This window comes from Bombus affinis, chromosome 4, assembly GCF_024516045.1.
Source record: "Bombus affinis isolate iyBomAffi1 chromosome 4, iyBomAffi1.2, whole genome shotgun sequence".
NCBI lineage: Eukaryota > Metazoa > Arthropoda > Insecta > Hymenoptera > Apidae > Bombus > Bombus affinis.
Window position 1 is genome coordinate 6,209,300 of NC_066347.1, and position 21,945 is coordinate 6,231,244.

At 36.0% G+C, this 21,945-nt stretch overlaps 2 protein-coding genes across 4 annotated transcripts in view; both read right to left on the reverse strand.

Moving 5' to 3' along the window:
* Positions 1-211: 211 nt before the first annotated feature.
* LOC126915700 (BTB/POZ domain-containing protein 1-like) lies at positions 212-3,977 on the reverse strand. The gene is given in 9 exon segments (XM_050720627.1): positions 212-1,455; positions 1,525-1,759; positions 1,839-1,996; positions 2,075-2,234; positions 2,315-2,998; positions 3,118-3,406; positions 3,409-3,517; positions 3,611-3,729; positions 3,812-3,977. Coding segments are annotated over 7 exon segments (1,716 nt in total). The 5' UTR covers positions 3,437-3,517; positions 3,611-3,729; positions 3,812-3,977; the 3' UTR covers positions 212-1,293.
* A 986-nt stretch (positions 3,978-4,963) lies between these two features.
* LOC126915711 (uncharacterized) overlaps positions 4,964-21,945 on the reverse strand; it is a 112,202-nt gene continuing 95,220 nt past the window's right edge. For all 3 annotated transcript variants that reach the window (XM_050720651.1, XM_050720653.1, XM_050720652.1), the window contains exons 3-5: positions 8,672-8,787; positions 7,543-7,873; positions 4,964-6,887 (exon numbers count right to left, since the gene is read on the reverse strand). In XM_050720651.1, coding sequence (XP_050576608.1) covers positions 6,681-6,887; positions 7,543-7,873; positions 8,672-8,787 — 654 coding nt within the window. In that variant the 3' untranslated portion in view covers positions 4,964-6,680. The remainder of the gene's footprint in view (positions 6,888-7,542; positions 7,874-8,671; positions 8,788-21,945) is intronic.

Genomic DNA, 21,945 nt, shown 5'->3' on the forward strand with positions numbered 1-21,945 from the left:
ATATTTTAATTTTTCCATGTATTCCTTAATCATGATTTTAAAAAATTTTACGATAAGTTATTATAGATTTTATCCCCTTAATTGAAGTAGCATATAAAGTATTAGAAATATCTTTTTACGTTACACATAGTGAATATCAAGATTAAATTAAAATTAAAGCATAGTTTTTCAAGGATGTGTTTAGAGGAAAAGAAAGAAATAATACAATGAATTTTTTATTGAATAAATAGTTTATTTAATTCTTTCATTATAATATGTGCATCTTCTTATTTTGTAATATAATTAAAATATAAATAATTGCATACTATGGACAGAAATATCGCGCCGACATACATATATATACTTCGTTTATTGTGCAAATATAAATAAATCATATTTGACTAGTTTGCGCATTTAATTAATATAAAGAGCAGCTTGGAAAATTCATTATGTACTATTGTTACAAAAAATGCGTTAATCTTTCTTAGGATATTACATTTACAACTCCTAAACTTGAATAATACTAAAAAAATAACAATATATTGTTTCTATTTAGTTATTATATGTATGTATTTAGATAATACATAGCTTCCTACCAAAAATTATAGACATTTTTATTAATAATTCTTCTAAAAAATATTTGTTAAGCTTTAGACTGTATTATATTGTTTTCTCATGCAGAATATAATGATCTTGATTATTTATTTGAATTTTACATTATTTTATATATTTCTCAGAAAAAAAGTTATTAGACAGAAAGACGTCCTAAACAATGACAATGAAAATTCATCTATTATTTTGCCACATAAAGCTTAACTATCATATGTATATATATACCACTCATGTACATATTGTTTGAAGAAATAGAAAAATAGATTGTCCTTAGTCATAAATATATTAATATTTGTAACTTACTTAATGTATGGTTACCTTCTTCAAAATTACTTTTTGAAGAAATTTGCCATTAAAATAATTAATTAAAAATAAGTAATTTAGTTCAATTTTAATTTTACATCAGTGACACGAATCAGTCTCTTCTCCCAATAAGGCCCTTTTAAAATCTACAAATTTCACTTTCAATATTTTCAATTATAAATATAAGATATAAAACATTTTTTAACTTGCAGTACAAACAGAGCTTAAAAGACTTTTAAACGTGCTCATTATGTAAACTGCACTCAGTTGTAATAAAAAAAAAATAGTTAACAAAGAAACTGATATATAACATTTGTTATACAAAACAATTTAATGTAATAATATCTGAAAGACAATGAAGCTGATAAAAAGGAATGTCATTATTATGTACATGAGTTATTAAGTGTAAAATATAAGTTCAGGAATTTGTCCTTCATTAGTAGATGTTCCATTATTATCTCCAGTCTCAGTACTAAATTCAAACTTAACTTTTTCATTCCCTGAATCACTATCCACCACGACTGTTTTTAAACCTTTAGTTCCAAAATGAGAATAGGGACCCTAAAATAGTTACAATGCACAATGATAATCAACATAAGAATACATTGAAAATAACTATCATATACCGACCTTAAATGTTGCTGATGCAGTGTAAATTGTATTTGGTAAAATTTCTGCTAACTCTTTAAACATTAATCGATAAGTGTATTTTGAACCATCACAGCTGAAACTTGTTGAATTTGTAGCAATCACCTTTCCAGAAGCAGTATGTATCAATTCTATTAATACTTCGTATATAGCAGAGACATGCATACTACCATAGACGCCATAACCAATAAGAAATATGCGTCTATCAACGCTAAATCTAAGAAAGAAGAATCTATCTAAATTATTTAAAATACTATATACATGAAAATCTCTTTACATTTTGTCTTCAAAATCACCTTATACGGTCACTCGTCCCATTGTATCCCCATTTACTTTTGGTATGTTGAAATCTGCATACAGTTTGTTCTTTACCAGTCATGCAACAGCGAGGCATTGTTTGAAATCCTACCACTGGTTTGGGATTTAATATAAAATATGAAAATAAAGAAAGAACCTAAAACAAGCAGTTTTTAAATAAGTAATTTCATAAATATATATAGGATATATATTAAATGATACAATTGATACTAGCTTCTGAATAATTAAGAAGTCCAGATTTTGCTGGGCCAGCTGTAAATTCCTCTTTTGACATTAAGGGAAAACGAATCAATGAAAAAGCACTACCCAAAACAAACCGCTGATTTTCTGGCGTAACTGGTAAACGATGCCTTACACATTCTGCTTCTGACCATCTATTTAGATGAAATAACAAATAATTATACATACGCATATTCATCAAATATCAGATACTTCATATATCATACTGTTCTACCTTAAAACTGCTTGAAATATTTTAGATTCTCTAACACGAAGAGTGTCTCTTTCCAAAACAATTTTTAATGTATCAATATCAATATCTGTAAATCCATCTGCATTTAAAGCTTCTGTAGTAAATCTATCAATCGTATCCAAACATACTGCAGCCAGTTGTGATTCATCAAAAAGTCGAGCTTGCGTTAAAAGCAAAAATGCATTATCACTGGTTAAATTATTTTTCAAATAATCCACACAGTGCTTCTCTAAAGCAGACACCGCATACTTTTTAGCTGTATATAATGTAGTCATCACAGTTTCAGGATCTATCTGTATCTCATCTGTATATAAAAAAAGAAGCACTGCCAAGAAAGCAGCAGGTTCTACATCAGGTACTTCTATTTCCGAAGAAGCTGTTGCAAGTGTTCCATTAAACATTGCATCAAAAACGGCACTTCCAGAAGACAAGACTAGTTTATGAGCTGGTATACGTTGTTTTTGTACTCCCCTTCCTACTATGAAGCTTACGTCCGACAATATTTCATTGTTAAAAAGAAAAACAATTCTTTCACGCATTGTTGCTTTTGTACCTTGCCAATTATAAGCCACTGTTGCCTGACCATTCGTAGAAGTACTTTCCAAAGCAGCAGTATCTTGAGGTATTCCTACCAAATGCAACGTATTTGCTACATTTGTTGGAGGCCTATTAAAAAATTAATATCAAGAGAATTATGAAAATGTTGTTTATAGAAGTATTATAATTGTAATTAATTTAAAATTTATCACTTTTAAAAAATACAAAAGATTTATTAAAGTACTTACTTATCACCATTCGAAGATGAGGACTCTCCAGCTCTTGCTGTTGATGAAGTTGATTGATCTTCATCGCAAACGAAATTAAGCGCACGTCTGGCACGTGAAAGGATAACATTGCCAATAAGTTGGGTATTTCGTACAGGTTCTGGAGACGAATCGCCAGATACGGCGAGATTTACATTCTGTTGAAGTTCGTCACCGTCTTCTTGACCCAAGCGCAAATTATGCAGTCTTGACACGACAGTTGGCACATCGCTCAAGGGAGATTCCGAGGACATTTTCACACAATGAAACGGATTATTTTTGATGTATTATCCCGTTTCATCGAAGTATTCCGAATCGTGTCAACAAAAGCGGCACGATCATTCACATCAGTTCGTTGGTCTTGTTGCGCTCATTTAACGTGCTACACAAACGAATATCAAAGAATTGGACATGATAGTATTAAAATAAATGGTTAAAAAGTAGAAATGTCATTGTATAGACAAAATTTTTTCACCTGTTCACTGGCAGGTACCACTCATAATGGCTACATACATGTTCTTTGGCGAATGGCACTGAAATAAATTCTGCTTGCTAGATTGCCAGTTGCCACAGACTATACCGTAGCGTCTGTATCTATTACGAAAGGATATTCATGCATAGGTATTCGATTGCTTACAGTATAGTTAGTGCATCTACAACGTAAATACATACTTACTCTATTCAGAAGTACGTATTAAAGTCTGTGCAATTAACATTTACTCGAGATAAACTTTCATGAATTTTTACATGACATGATAATTATTTCTATATTTACTAGATAACAAACAAAAGAACGAGATGTTGAAAACTGTTATCTACGTAATTGACTCGTGGTTTGCAAATATAGTTCACGTTATTTCTTGCAGAGGACGTTGTAGGTATTAAGAATGCAATGGATAATTTTTGGATTCATTAAAATATTATATTATATTCTAATATTAATGCTAATTTTGTAAATATGAATAGTTTATTAAATTTACTGTAAATATAATAGACTCACTAGTTACAATCATATCTTATAATATCTTCGTAACGTTTTAAATACAAACATTTTAGAATCCATTGAAAGATTCACGTTTGGTCAAGGGTTGTAATTGTTCGCTCCCGCGATGTGTGATTGAGGGGGATAGATTGATGACGATTGATTGATTATGATTTTTTATTATATTCACGCACAAAATTGGTGTGTGTATGTGTACAGAAATGCGCAGCGATGTTTTTATCATATGTACTTAAATGGCTTTGGGACGTATGAAGCGATTAGGGAGCAATTTATAGCAATTTAACTTGACTTTTTTGAGATATGATTGCAGTTCCGCTAAAATGCACTGTTTCAGCATTTTTAATACCTCGTGTCCTCACTTTCATTGCACGTTATGCTTTTAGAAAGGGTATCGAGGCTGGGCTCAGTATTATGCGGAGATGTACGTCAAGGTGGTAGAATGTACATCCCTGTGGAATATCCGATAGAGTATAAGTGTATGAGTTATATCTCAGGAACCATTAGTTACCATAAGATCTCAGCTATTGAATTGTGGAACAGTACTGTGAAGAAGTTAAAAATACATGATACTGCAAATTCATTAAATTACTCATGTACATTTGTCGTAGTAAATTACGGTCGTAGCAATAAAATTTCATTTTTCTGATTGTTCTTGGTGGTACCTTGGTGAACCTTCGGTACATCGCGTTGTAACGCGTTATAATCAATACACATATTTAATAAATTAACTAATAAAGAATTTGTAATAGAAAAAAGAAAATATGATTATGAATAAAAATGTAAATCAATTACTGCATTCAGCGCGGGAAGAGAAATAACGAATACTTTTATAACAATTGTATTAATATCATTTATGTACAATGTATACATGGCATACAGAAAACAAATCTGTAAGCCTAATGCTTGATTATAATACATGAGTGTTATCAAGTTGAAACCACTTGTTAGAATATTAATACGACAATTACAATGATAAAAAAAGAGAATATGCTTATTGGAAAGGTTCCTCGCTAATTAAACGTACGACGTAATTTACTATAGTACATTCATAAATATGTTAAACTAAAAAAACTGGTATTATAATACGTTCATGATTTAATCTAATTAATACGATTTTAACTATTTAAGTACAACATTCTCGAACGTTTTTAGTTCTAAATGTAAAAATTATTTGTCTTATAATTTACACATTACGCTAATATAACGCATAAAACCGTATTTATGTTAATGTTTATGTACTTTTCTATATGTACAAAACGACAGATAAATCAGTAAAGTTTTATTAAAATAATGGCAGCTTTCTATTTGTAACGCATGCGTTAAATTAATGTAGACTTTTGTCTATATATACGTTTAAAAATTATCTTCTCGTATAAAAGTACTTATATATCATCATACGTAAAATAAATTCTACATATCCTTTAAATTTACATTTATATTTTAGATTATACAATAAATTTCTATTCTTTTCTTCTTATCATATATTCAGATTTATTAATAATCGTCATGGTTACTAGCTAATGCAACGTTTCGCTCGTCGCACCCTCTAATTCTTCTAGTCAGTGCTTTAAAAGATAAAACAGACTTAATCGCTTAATTAAATAGGGCTTTATTACGTTAAATAAATTTAAGCAGTTTTTTGTTTGGTTCTCGTTATCCATATATAACGAATCATACGCAGATCTATGAAACATAACACGTTATACCTTACAATTAGAAATAAAATCTATAAATATAAAAACTACCTCTCCTCTCTAACTTAAAAATAAACGTAGCTTTAGAATGTACATGCATTATAGGAGTACACTATAATAACTGGCCGCGGGTGAAAATGAAAATATTTCCTAAATGTTAAATACAAATTTAATCGAGACATTCGTCTGCTACTAATACAAGACAATGTATCAAGCACGCTTCCTCTCTAGCATACGATTACATTTCTGAAATTACAATAACAATTTAGAAAACGCAGATATTCAAACACCTTTCACGTTCAACTCTTTGAATCGTAATATCAGTCTATCCACTATTTATTCATTCAAAGGAGATTCTACTGACTTTGTTGTACTACTACACTTTATATTTCACCATTATCTAAAAATATCAATCTTACTAAAAATAAGCGGAATACAGTTTGGCGGAACCTCCTCTCTAGAATCTTATTAATACCTTATCATACTCTTGAATTACATAGTTTGTTATCTACTTATATGTATATAATAAATACGATAATAGAATCGTTCTAAAATAATAACTATCGTCGATGATCTATTGCTAGAAACGATACAAGCTTCCATCAAGGCACTTTTAACGTAAAAAAAAGTACTTTTAACGATAATATTCAACCCTCGTTAAAGGAGAGAACCCTTCCATTGGTAACATTTTAATCCTGTACAATCCGAAAAACGAATACTCTCCATGTCACATTAGATTTTGCATCGGTTTGGAACGCGTTTCGATCGGATCGCAATCTTCTTTTCATCGGTGGTATCGCGTGCACGGAGGTAGAGGGATCTGTTCTGATCCCACGGTAATACAGATCTCAGGTCTCCGAATCCAAATCTTGGTCCCTTAGCTTGCTCTTCTTGTACTTCTTCTTTTTCTTCGGTTTCGGCATGACCTCGCAGCTGCACCCACTTCGCACCTTAATGTAGTCCAACGTCCACATCGATCCACCCACCGTGTTCCCGGGAAACGTAGGGATCATGCGTTCTCTGTGCCGATGCCTCCCGCGTTCCTCCTTTCCGCCCTGTGAGCAGAACACATTCTTCAAGTGGATAATATATTCTTTTACATTAAAGTCATATTGACTTGCCGAAACCTCGGTTTCTTTTCAAATCACTAAATTTTCTAGGAATAAGAATAGCTACTTTTACACTTTCGCTATGATACTCTAAGAACTCATGATATTTTTGGCATACAATTTGAAGTAGTTTTTGTTCATACTAATATCTACATACATATATTATAATAATTGTCTGTATAATATAGAGTTAGTGTTTTTGAGATGATTAGATCGATGATTGTAGAAAACTGATTTCCGTTTATCCTACTTTTTTCCATCGAGGAAAAACGTGGACAATATTGTCATTGAAAATAAGGACAATTTTTTAATCGGTTTTAAAGTCTAAATTTGTCCTCCGATCTACCGTTAATCGAACCTTTTAATTGCAATAATATTAACACCAAATCAGTTTCACCACCATTGTAAAGATAGTAAATAAATTAAAAAAATATATGTATAATAATAGACGAATTAGATTCTTTTAATCTCTGGCTCTATTTAGTAAAAATCGCTCGAAATACGTATCACGGGTAACGAACACATCGCACGACATCGACAGAAAAGACGCACTCGCGAAAGCCTAATGGAAACTAGATCAGGATCACTTTACATTACGTACCGTCGATCCAGAATTTTCAATGATAGCGTAAGTGTATGAGAACTTCTGCACACATCTGGACTGGTTGGTGAACTTCCGGTCGATGAACCTGCACGGCTTGTCGAGGACGTCTGGCCTGCAGGAGTACTCGAAGAACCTCTGGGCGTTCTGGCCATCCCGATACAGCTGGACGTACATGTTTTCCCGATTTCGACCGCCGACCGGTTCCACCATTTCCTCTACCGTAGGGCAGCAATCAACTGGAAGGCCGTCCTCGCCTCCTTCGTGTCGTAGAATCATGTTCATCTCTCGATAAGTCATCCGCTTGGTCGTGTCCTCCAAGGTCTGCGTCCTGCAACATTCAGAAGACATTTAGACAAGATTCAAACAGCCATCGAAATTTCACTGAGCTATGATAGGAACTAGAAAAAGTTGAAGGTCGGTCGAGGAATTTAAAACCGACGAGAATGCAAGCCATTCAAAGCAAAACCAATCGAAGAACTTGAAACCATCGAGGCTTCGCTACGAGCTATGCTATGATACGAAGAAGAGAAGCTAAAAGGCCGATCAAGGAATTTAAAACTGGGGAGAATGCGTAACATTTCAAAGCAAAGCCAATCGAAGAACTTGAAACCCGACAGAGAACGCATAACATTTCACGCGTGCTTCTAAAAGCAAATGACTCGTGTCTAAACCACACGCGACAGAATGTAGCATAAGACAAGTGAAAAAGCCGTTCGAGAACCGATAATTCGCCCCTAATTCCGTATTCACCTGTCGAACCTCCTGTACGAGTCATTAATAATAATTAAGACAGTTCGTGACAGACAGGATAAATAATGGCGTAGCGTCGAGGAGCGTAGGAGATATACGGGCGCCACGGTTGCTGATTGAAAATTGAAATTCAGCCGTGCAAAATAGTGTCACTGGCGTGTCGATATAATTTGCGAGCGCGATGCCAAGCTTGAATGATGCCAAGGTATTTCGTCGTTCGTTCTGTCAACCGTATTCTCGATCGTATCGTCGATCGTTTTACGATACACATAGTATGTCTTACAATAAAATTAGTATATCTCTGTTAGAAGAACACGCGTTTATTGATATTATAATAACAAAAGGGAGAGAAGTAGCGAGGAAAGTGAAAACTTACCAGCGAGAGATATGTCCCCTGAATGGATGTTGCCTGGCCTTACGAGACGAGAAGGATAAAGTCAAGTTGTTGGCGGCAGCAAGCCGCGGGCACAGGACTGCGGTCAGCCAAACCACCTGCAAGAGAAAAGAAAAAGTTGCATTGAATCTCTAATTTATCGTTGGTTCGGTTCAGTGAAAGTGCTCGAAGTTTATGTATAAATTAGTTTCAATGGAATTTGTTGAAAATTCAATTTTTAAGAATCTCGAAATAAATACACGAGAAGATAAGGATAAGCCAATTAAATTCTTTTATACATTCCGATTCTTTAAACTTTCTCTAAATATTTACATAAAAAATTAATACTTTTAAATATAACGCGATAGCTTGCTATGTTCGCTAACTTCGACGTTACGATTTCATCGAACTACTCATCGAGCAACGAGTGTACATAAATCATTGAACAACCAGAAGAAGGAAGCAACGGGTAATCTTTCTCTCGAAACATCGATAAAATTGAATTAAATGGCTTATGATGGTGAACGAATCGCGCGATCCGGCTTCTAATTCTTAGCGACAAGATATATTCCGCAATTAAGCCGAAAGTCTTGACAAAAGAGGGGAGAAAGAGAAGATGAGCGATCGTACGGAGCAAAGCTGAACGCCCGAGAGGCCTGTTTTGCATAAAAATTATAAGCCAAATTAATGTTTTCACCTCTATAAACGCGTACCAGCGCTCATGTACGCTGCGTGACTAACACAGTGGTTTATTGCACGTTAATACCGATCCTGTATCACCGGTACTTTCTCACGAGATGCTATGGACTCGCCCTTACGAACACCTGAAGAATACGCTCAAGGTGTCCTACGAAATTTTGCATAATTCGCTTAAGTCATTGTCTGATTAAATTGTGATTAATTTCGCGAATTAGAAATGAAATGGAGTTTTGTAAAATTTGATTAGTTTTATTGATTGAGGGGTTCTTCAACTTCTTCAACAATCTTCAAACTGAGAAGATCGTAGGTGAATTGAAACTTTGATAAAAGGATCCGTATGTCCTCAGATATTAAAATATTCCATGTCACTACTAATATGAAAAATCATTTTTCTTTAAATAAGTAGGTAAAAATCCAACACGTTTTTCCTGCATCTATATCGTGTTAAAAAAAAGCTATTAATATTATCTATCTTTTTTTATACAGATCTTCCGTTAAAAATTGTAGCCTTATTAATGAAAAATTCTAGTAACTATACAAAAATCTATTTTATTTCAGCATTGGTAACTTCCGTATTGAATTAGAAATTCAATTCGTATATTTAACATTTATAATTATTTAAAACGATGTATCAGAAATATTCTCATATTACAAGCTACTCCTATCCAATTCCATTAACTACTGGAAATCCTATTTCACAGATATTTCACCATTACAACGACTAATTATCCCATAATCCTCAATCATCGTCACATCAGAATTCTAAATTAGCGCATTAACGATCCATCGAGCGCGCGCAAATTCCCATTATCGTGCTTATCTTACGACGCTATCAATCTTCTGTAACATGCACGAGTCTCACCAATCGTCCGTAACGAATCTCCACGCCCTCCTTTTCACGACGTTCAACGAATACAGCAGCACAAATTAGAATTTCAACAGTGTCGCGCCTACGATGTTGTCTGTCTATCCCGCACAGTGGCAGGCAACGATGTCTAGAATAGCGAAGAGGGCTCGGTTTCCAGAGATTTATAGAAATGGGACAATAAAAGATAGCGTTCGACGCCCGTGTCGTTTAATTAAGCCATCGTCCCTCAGGGTTGAGGCGGTTAACTAACTGGCGCCTCCCGTACGAGGAACTCGACGTCGCGATGTGGCCAACGCTGTTTCTGATCGGCCGGATATTCACACACAAACGGACCACACACCGAGTTCTCGGATCCTTATCGGTTTGTTGCCTCATCGCCGACCGGCCTCCTCTCACTGGCACTGCGATTTTAATCGATCCTCCTTATACGAACCGCGTCATACACGCGGCATTACGCCGACTACGACGACGACTTAATGTTTATCGTTAATTGCTGACTCCACTGAAATACTGGAATAATCATCGCCAAGTGAACGGTACTCGAAGAGATACGCTTCGTGCCGATTGCGAATGTGGGAGTTGGAATTTGAGATACAGCACGAGTCGGTGGAAGTTACGAGGAAACAGAGGCTCGATTTATCGATTTTGCCAAATTTGGGCAAACGCTATTCACGTGGAATTCCTAAAGATTTCGAGTAATTTTTTTTTAATTTCACGTCGTTAAGGTATTTCGTACGAATACTTCAACCGCCTTGGAGATTTTATTAGGAAGATCAGAAAATGATAATTACTTTTTATTTTTCAGTTGTGCTTGCTGAAGGTGAATTTATTGCCGAATGTTCTTGTTATCACTGTCATCTGTTTTTGCTTAAAAATTTAACTCGTACAAAGTACGACCTACCCAACTCGTGTGGCAATTAAGGGCTAAAACCATCCTTCCCCCACTAAATACTCTAAGTATATATATGTCTTTCTAGAAGAAAATTCTTCTTTTAGTATCCGACGACAGTGGCAATTAACACATTAGGTATTTGTTAATCCGATCTTCCAAACTCTGTTACAATCGTTCACTCTGTTTTCATTCACAACAAATTACAGCTCAAAGTTATTAATCTTGTTCGTTAGTTATAAAATAGTTATCGTTAATAATTTGTTGAGTTTGCTTACTCGAACTTGATAATTCCATTTATTATAAAGCAATCTTTATTCAATAATTATTTAGTCAATAATCGAGGCACGTATTTTTATTATGACGTAAATTTTAACTTCGATGTTCAAACATTTCCATAATCATAAATTGTATCGTTATTCCAAGGTTCCTCTATCTTCGATGCAATAACTCAATCGAAGCTTCCATCGCGTAAATCTTTCTTTAACGAGTGAAACCGAACAAAAAACGTATTTCGGACAACGTCCACATGAGTGTACCTATGATGACACGTTAAAAAATCTATACAAACAGTGACGAAACTCCTTTCAGACTGAAAAGCACTACTCATTCCGGCTCATAAAGTATATTGTACCGTAACATCGTGTTCGTCGCGGATACTGTAACTCCGTTAAATCGTATACATCCCCTCACGAGCGGTACTGCGAGTCGACGACGCATTTAAAGATCCCACCAGTGTGTTAGGAGGCAAACCACGGCCCGAAACACGCTAATTAGCGTCTCGAATTCGTTGCGGAGTCGTCTTCCGCCTGATAATGAAATGCCCAGTCAGCCGGTATGCCAAGCGTATTTTCGAAAGTCGAAATTAGCCGGTCGCTCGTTGGCAGCTCGCGTACGCACGATCGTCGTGGGATATTTCCACGAGACACGTCTCCACGACGTGCTTTAGCAACGTGCACTGGCACGTTTTGAAAGACGGCTAATTTTCACCCTAATCACATCATCGAAGTGAAATTGCAAAGTGCAGTTTTCAATCGACGAGGAAATTTTTCGTGAACCATTTATTCGATGAACTAATCCTACGATGACAAAGCGTACGTTCCTATCTTTCGTATTTACGTCCATATCCATCTTTTTTCTGTTCTAGACTTCCAGAATATTTTTAAAACCTTGCAATTATATAGTTGTTAAGTTAAATGTTCAAAAGTCTCGTAAGGATCTTTTTTAATTCTCGAGTGAGATTTCCATCAAACGAACGATCTGGATTGCCTGTAAATGGTTAAAAAATAAAAATAGTTAAATGTCACGAAAATCTGTTCTGTTCACGCGTAGTTCGCAGATCTCATTCTTTGCGAATATATTTCGATCTTATCAATAGAATAAAAATCACTTCATGAACTACCAGCTGATCAAACCTATTACAACGCTACTTACTACGTACTTGCAATACACAAGTCTATCATCTACTGAATACTAAATTTTATAACATCCTCCATGCTCCGCCACTTTCCTTTTAATTCTAACTGTAATTTTCCAATCATAAATTAGCATAATCTCGCTTACGCATCAAAATGAGAAAATAAACGAAAAAGAACGTGATAATTTTGCTGTGACATCGTCTATAGCTTGTAAAGATACACGTTCTGTGTCATCGATTATCGTTCTTAATTCGCAAGAACACTAAGATCGGAAAAATGTTAGAGGATAAATATTTAAGACCATCCATGTGAGACGCAAAGTATAAAAAGGCTATGAAGTATGGCATTTGAATTGCAAACTCGTTTCCTGATTATGTACCTGTAGAGGGATGAGGTTTCTTGTATGAGAAAAAATACGAGCCGATCTGCTATAAGTCAGGGAATGAGAGGTTCAATGCAACCAGTGGTTTTTACATGTGAGATACGAAATATTCGGCGGGAGGATTTATTGGACACGTACTTTCAGATTAACCTCGTAATATCAGGGTCCGGGGGAAGATATTGGGACTTGGATGAACTGCCACTATAAACTTGCGATATCTCCTCGTTACCCTCTGTTGTGGTTGAACGATGTTATGGTAGGTTTGTTAGCAAAAGCTTCTACTTCTGCAATCTCGTGTTTTAATAAATCGCTAAATTGTTAATGTAGTAGCAAAAGCACGCTACGAACGATTATATCGTACCGTCGATGTTAAATACAAGAAACACACGCTTCTGTCACTCTTTAACGTGCGAGAAAAATAAATTTAATATTAAAAATAAAAGAAATATAGTTTTTGAATGGTCTTGTAAAGAAGACGTAAAAAGCACTAAAATTGGAAACTGAAATTTATCTGGTTAATCAATAGCTTATTAAATACTGCATATACAATATTGTACATTGCGTATACATGCATACATAATATTGCACGTACGTGAAACAGCTAATTTATCGTAAGAACGCGAAATTTATTTCTTAATATATTTGAGTAAAATTTTATATAAACTAAAGCCTCTCACTTAAAAATTGTCTATACAATAAATTTAAATACATATTTTAATCCGATTAAAGAATCTTGTAAGGAACCTATCGTTTTCCTAATCTCCATACAATAATACTATTACCGTCAGAAACGACCATCAATTATTTAAACAAATTTTAAAATTTCAGGTAGCCTTGACTAAATGGAAACCAGCATTCTGTACAAGCGAGACTACTATCGATATACACATACATCTCGATATATGAACCGCGTCGTGCAGGGTAGACCGATAACATTCAAAGAGGCAACGCTGGTATCGAAAAGACGGGACCTATCGACGTGTTTCTTTATGTCTGTTCACGCTTGTGCACCCGCGTGGTATCTGGTTCTTTGTACTTTGGGTTACCAGTCGAAAATCAGGATTGTATGTGTACGGACACCGGATTATCTCTTACAACCAGAGTTTATGCGTTCGTGTTGTCTGTTTAGGGTTTACCGTACGAAGAGGGTGTGTCGACGCAACGATTTCACGCGAAAACTTATGCTACCTGAAGAACTCGTCCGTGGTGCTCCAAATGACGATGCAATACAACCATAAGTCGTGTCTAATGGTCTATTAAGAATACGTTGAACGAGTACGCACCGAGTTAATTTAATTCGATATACTGGATCAACATGGTTAGACGGAAAAAGCTAATTAAGAGTTAATCCTAGAGTTGCTTGATTTTATTGCGATTTTAAAATAATGAGCATACAAGCATTTTGTAGGTGAAGAGTAGATGGAATAACGGGGAAATTTTTTACCGAGTCACTTCGTTTTGCGTGAAAATGCATCGTTTCTTTAATTAACGCTTTTATTGAAAGAGAAACAAGTATTATAAATAGTCATTAAAATGATTAAAGATAATAATCTTGAATAGGGCGTTCTTAAGTAAAATAAGATTTGCTTTCTATGAAATATCAAAGAGTATATGTAATGTACTTTCAATAAGAAATACTTCTTCAATAAAATCTGAAAGACATTCAACTGGCATACAACAAAGAGGCAATAGAATTTCATCTGAAATAAAAAATAATCTATTTCTTACTCTCTGACGTAAGTCATACACCGTGCACAGCACGACACTGCATCTAATTAAACTGTCTCTTAAATCCTGCATAGACTGTCGAAGCAACAAATCTCCCGGGATAGAAAACAAGATCAATCGACACGGTTTTCACAATCTGGAAATCGTTCCACGGTTTCCTAGCTGTCCGTTTCAACCAATGAAATCGCATCGCGACCAGCTCGCCTATCAACCATCGAAATGGCTACCGCCTACAATTTTTACTCCTTGAGATCCTTGGCATCGTTTCGCGTGCAACGCGCGACAGGGCGACGAATTTCCAGGTCAGAGAATGGAATTCCGTATGATGGATCGCCACAACCGATATCGGCCACGATTATCATACAATATGATACGCTCGTCGATCGATCGGATAGCGTAACGCATTTCTACGGCGATATTTCCGATTTTACTGCGCCCGTCCTGAACCGGAGGCGGTAGTTACGAGCGTTGGACATTCTCTGCCACCATTGGTCCGTGATTCTTTTTAACTCACCAGCCGGCCGAGCTGCGATTGGATAGACGTACGGCAATAATTTATAGGTCTCCACGAGCCTCAACGTTTCACCGTAGAGCTGAGAACTGTTCCGTTATATGGCAAATAACCGGAGATAGACGCGCGTATACACCCGTGGCTCTCGATATACGCCGCCTGCCTATCGTAATAAGCTTGTCGTATCGTAATAAGGTGGCGGTAATTTGAATATATCGCGTCTACGACATCGTTGGCTGCGACGAAAGGTCTTTCGAAATGTGCATAAAAATTTTACGCAATCCCCGTCGTCCCTGTTTCGCTTTTTGCGGCGGATCGACGCGTGGAACGTGAGAAAATCATAGACACGCCTAATTGCTATGTTGCCACCAGGATACGACGACGGCGATGCAATCCATTGTTAAACCAATTTTTGTCGCTTTTATCTTCATGGCTTATGACAAGCTATTTCCTTTGCCTCTCATCCAATATCGAATGCTTTACACGTCTGTATTACTAGTTGTTAAAGATTTGTAGTATTAAGTATCTACTTTTTGCTCGTTGCTGATAATAGGAAAATATCAAGATCAGACGAAAAGTTTAAATTTTAGAACGTAATCTGAGAATCCCTTAGCTCCCTTTTCGATAAGCAAATAAACGAAATCTAAAATATTGGCCGTGCTCCGTGAACAACATAATTAATAAGTTTAAAGCAATTAATTGAATTAACATGATCAAATGTCAAGCTGTAGATACTATTTGATACAACTTGAATGATTTTCTAAGTACAATATCTCCAACTTCGTAAATTACCGATATAGACTGAAACAAAATACACGGTTGATCGTAAAAGGTCGAGTATTAATAAAATTGTAGTTGAGCCGCTGAACTAATAGTACATAATAACTTATTACCATAAATCACTTGTCCAACCATGTACTTTAGTAGTAAACTTCGATTATGCTAATCGTACACTCTAATCCTTCCCAAGCATTAAGTTTATTCCCTAGAAGCCACATAACCATAAGCCATAGACGTAACTAGTGTTAAGATCCGGCAACCGAAAATGTCAGTGGCAGAACTTATTAACCTTTGACAACCTGCGATCACACGATGAGCCGCAGAAAAGGCTCGATCCACGGACCTGTATCGCGTTCCGCAATCGCAACAGCTCACAGACAGTGGAAAGAAGTCGTCGATTATGCATGTAATCCGTTGTATGGAACTTTCTCCAGTCGAGTATGCATATATTAACGAAAGATCGGTGGCTCGTTACGCGAGAAATAAAAACCAAGGTGCAAATTAACGGTAGTAAACAGATACGTACACACGGCAGGACCAATTAGCGTAATAAGAGTTGTAAAGCGTGTAGAACGCGGAACGCATCATAAATTCGCGAGCAGATCGGGATAGAATTTCGAGTCGTCGATAAATTTGTCAAGCAGGCCGTTAATTGGTAACCGACTTACATACATACACCTAAATACGTGTTTGCTTAAACTAATCGAATAAAATAATGGAGGAAAGCAAGGTTTCTTCGAGTATGGTACACTGCCTTCTTTTTTCCTTTTTTTTTTTTTTTTAGACTTTAAACTTTTACGATGATTAAATGATCGAAGTTGTATGAATTTCTCGACGTCTATGATGTGGTCGACGTGGTGATGGTTGATTGTTGAGGATTCGTGCAAATGCAGTTACAATGAGCGTCGAATTAAATGAAATGGCTTTGAAGTGAAGCATCCTCCCATCTTGACGCGTTTTGTCGTGTGCAAACGTTAATAGCGGTTTACTGGATAAACTCGTGATAGAATTCGAAACTCGTGTTTATTGAACGTCAATGCAACGACTCGTATTATTAGCATACTCTTTGTGCATCTGCCACGAGCGAACGCACTTGTGACTTATAGCAGTTTACCGAGAGTTTCAACAACAGCCTTTTGCCATTTTCTGGGCTACTTTATAGTATTTCCATTGTTTAATATCTCTCGTGCAAATTTGAATTAGATTTAGATTAATTGTATTTCTTTTTTTTTTTTCTTTCGTACGAAGAAAGATATAAACCTTAGCTGGTAATTCAACGTCAGAAGTAAATATAGATATAAGGATTACTGTTTCAGAAATAATAATTGAATTAAATGCGTGTAGATGCGTAGATTTGCATTAATAATAAATATTATATATTAAAGAAAAGGAAAATATACTGGTAACCAAAATTAGAAAAGTCAATAAAAGATAAAGTAAAAGTACAAACAGAAAAATCAAACAAAAGAAATACCTAAGAAATGAGTTCATGAAACAATTTTAATCAGAAATATTACATTCTTTATTCTGAACAGGCAATGCTACTTTTCGAATCACGTAACATAGTCTACTGTAATTTCACTTAAACAGCAGTCGAGATGAAAATTAGATGGCCTTACAGATCGGTCTATGATTTTCTTCCATGGGGAAGCAAACAAGACTTGGAGCGCATGACAAACGGTAACTATCGAGAGGCTTGTTAGAGATAGAGCAACGAGCAACGGAAAGGTCCACGATGTTGAACGCTACCGGATGGCTTGCGCGTTGCACGAGGCCCCTGCGGCCTGTTTAGACAGCGTACGACGCTTCGTCGTCTCTTATGATTGACATGTATAAATATTTGGTTAGTCGCTTCACCGTTTCGTACGTGTATCGTACACGCGTAAATCCTGCACCACGTATCCTGCATACGTTTACAATAGTAAAGGTCGTTCATAAACGTGCGAGTAGGACCACATGAGACCGCAGGACGCTTGTACTTCCCGACGCGACAAATTAACGATTCTTGCGCCACGCGTAAACCCACGCAGATGCCTGGGAATCGCTTCTTTTTCGTGGTTTGTTGAATTTAGAAGTGTAAAGATCGAAAACGAATCGAATTCCGTGGTTTAAGTGTACTGTAACTTATCAACGATGAAATTTACTTTTGTATGCGTGAAAGAAAGAATTTGAATATCGTAGAAAATATCAGCATTAAGATTGGAAATAACGAGAGGAAATATTTTGAATGAGAATTATTTAATTAGAAGAACTATTTATAGTTGAAGCAGAAATTAATATAGAATGATTGGATACTCCTACAAAGAATATGATATAATACGATACATGATAAAAAGGAAATTTGATAAGTACATGGATGAAATAAAAGATTTATTAAAAGATACAGAAAAAAGGGGGACACATATTTGAAGCTCGAGGATGCCTAACTTTGGACCTTTCGTTTTGCGGTACGTGCGGAAACTGGTGATTACGTAAAAAAGAATTTCTACTACATATCGTAAAAATGGTCTTCGTCTCGTTCATAATTCTTATTTATGAATCTGGTTGGTTAAAAATATTTTAAGCGGACTGAAATACTGAAATTTAGTAAAATTTTAACTTATATAATATAAAATGAAGATCAAGTAGAAATTAATCGGACTACAATCACGAGACGATATCCTTAAAAAAGCATATTCCTTTCAAGCTTTGAAACATATTGTACGAGTAAATGCACTTTTTCAATCGTGAAACGTCATCCATTTGTGAACTGATTTCTATCGAAAGAGGGTTTCTACCAAAAGCCCTTCTGCAGGATAACGCGCCAGAGGCGAAAATCCACCCACGACACGCTAAATCACCGGAAGATAAAGAACCGGAACAAAGCAAACACAGGGTCCACTCGTGTGGACCAACCCTCTTTTATATTTCCAACGACGATTCGTAATATATTATTTTTAAATTCTTTTAAATTACAGGCTCGATAGCCACGATGCGTTTCGATGATAATAGCAGAAGGCGTTCTACACTAATTGTACGTGTCTGGATGATGTTCTTGTACAAATTAAAAAAGAGGAAAAGGTGTAAGTATCAGTGAATTCTGTTTAATTATATATGATAGAATTATATAAAAAAGAAATTTGGTTAGCATAAAAATATCTTATTAAATTCTTCGTTTCTCAATTCTCAAATTTTTTGTTTATACTTTGAATTATTCTAAAGGTTCAAGTAGACACAAAATAATACAATTAATTTACATATCCACCAAACTGTTCTTATTGCATGAACATTAATCTACGTTGATTGTCAAAATTGTTACTCTTTCATAAACAGAATTTCTCACCATAATAGTAACCAACTATAATAACATGGAAATTAATAATTATTATAAATAAATCAATTCGTGCTAATATAATGTTACGATCTAGTGATACGTAGCTAAAATATAATTTAAAAAAGACGAAAATGTAATTCAATGTTACACAGGTTTGCCACCGTGAAAATTTCGCACCTACTTTCACAGTTCCACGAATTAACAATGAAAGAACGAACTGATCGATGAGTTGAACGATACGATGGAGATCACGAACAGTAAGAAGCACGCGTGGGTGGATGATTCAGCCGGAGGAGGCCGGCTGCTTTGAAATCGATACACAACGTCATCGTATGATTCCCAATAGAATCGAGTGGTATTTCAATCGTGCTCGCTTCGAAACCCTGAAAGACGATCTCTCGCCTTTTTTCCTCGATCACAGGTGTATTCGATCGATCGTCAGGTATTCTTCGCAGGAGGCTTGATGAAAGAGCACACTTATTCCACTTAACCGGCGCGATATTCAAAGTATCATTATCGAGAGACACGCGATCATTTAATCATGGATTTATTCACTACCGATCAATTAATTAGCCAATCACTGTCATTAGAGGAGCAAATTATACGCCGGCGAAACTGAGAAATTACACGATGTATTTAATCGTGACTTAATTTCCTAACGCCAAAGTTGACGCCTGCTGTCATTTTTACGCCTTGTTTTGCTCCACAAAATCACCGCGTGATCGATGAATTTTATTTTTAACGCTCGCCTTATCTCTCGTTGGCGAAATTTTCAAACCAGTATCTAAGAAGAACTTGCGTTGCTTTTGGATAAGAGCTAATGGTTAATAAGTTCTCTGTAAAAAGAGCATACTGTGATTTCTTTCGAAATGTTATCCTTTCATCAACAAGAAACGAGCGTGAAAGTTTCATAAAAGTAACTGGATGCTATAGCGTAGCGTTGTTAGACTAGCAATGCCTCCCGTTCTCATGATTGATCGATTTTTCTTACTCGCTGTTACACCTCTGCTAGTCATATTATCCCATTGTCTTATAATATCGAATCACACAAGTAACACACGTCGTGTGATAATATTGGCGAACATGGGTCACGTTCATGACAAACACACAAAGTGTTACGTTTCGATATGATCATGTTTCTAAAATTATCGTATTAAAATACAAATAGAATATTTTCTCCAATGTATTTTTATTTATCATGACTTAGGAATAATTATCATTGTACGATTTTTCATAACAGGACACCTGCAAAGTCTTATAAAATTGTTAGTACACGCGTAATACGTCGATAAGCACATCGATCAGTCATATAATGCCCAACGTATCCTTCTCAAGTCGATAAGCAATAAATATAGATTTGCCTATAAACAGCCTTACATCACGCTGCAAGATCTTCCACTCACAACCTGAATCTCCCAATCACCTAATCCCCTGAAGAAAAGCTAAGAAAACCAGAAAAATCTCGATTTGCTAGGTTGCTCAACAACGAGCCTGCGCTTAACAACTCTTATCACTGGAACGCCAGGTCCGTGTTTACTCGTCTCGCTTCGAGCGTTCGCAGGAGAGTTTTAACCGCTGTGGCAAGCAAAATAATCCTGAATCCTGATAATGATACACGAGGGACAAGCCGAATGATACACGACGAATGAAATATAGCGTTTTATGTAATTTATCGCGCGATTACGGGTGAATCGCCGATGTCTGTCTTTTTTTTCCTTTTTTTCTTTTCTCTTTCTTTTTTCTTAGCGAAACCGTGATAAACCTAGAAAATCATCGAAGAGAGACCGTGACCGAGGCTGGCAGTGCACATGGGGGATGAACAGGTAACGGTAGCGGTTACAAGCAGCGGACAGGCTGTCGTCCGACTCTCGCGTTAAGAGAATTATTTATTGGGGCCATTGGCGCCGACGAAACGATTAGCATACTAATGTCCTCGACGATTTTCCTTGCGTCGTTCGCAAGCCGATCCTACCTCTCGTCCGCGACAGTGCTAATCTGCCATTATTAAATTATTTGCGTTACAGGGGGCGCGCCGTGGCCGCGGCGCACCGGCGATTATCATTTATCAATATCATGGGACAACATCGCGATGGTGATATTAATCGGCTAGGGATATTCGTACGTCAGCACGTAATGTCGCCCAGATAAAACTGGTATGCGATATCGGCCGTTGCCTTTAATAGGGATAGCGATCGCGCGAGCCGCGAAATGATTGGGATCGAGGTGCGCTTCCGGTCAGAAATTGATCGAAGGAAACTCGATGACGCCTCGCGTAGCGGTATAGAATAGATTAATTCCAGGTGCGAAAGAGGAAGCTTTAAACCTAATTAGCTGGTAGAAATCGCGATTATACATATGGTAATGGGATTCGTCTGGTTCATATCGGGGTTATGATTACAGTGGTGTGGATCGAAGGAAGAGGAAACTTTCAGTTCGATCGTAAATAGTGGTTTATCGATTGTTAGTTTTAATGATAGGCTGTTGAATATTTTAATAGGGAATACGTATAAAGTTTGGCTGATGGACTATGAATTTTACGGTGTTTGGTAATATAAACTGAAATGATTATATCGAAGAAGTATGAAGATTTAATAACGTTTATATATATAGATATCTTTGTGGATTATTTATAGGAAAGGAGGCTGATAAGAAAATTACTTAAGATACCAATAGTATCGAATTAGCCAAT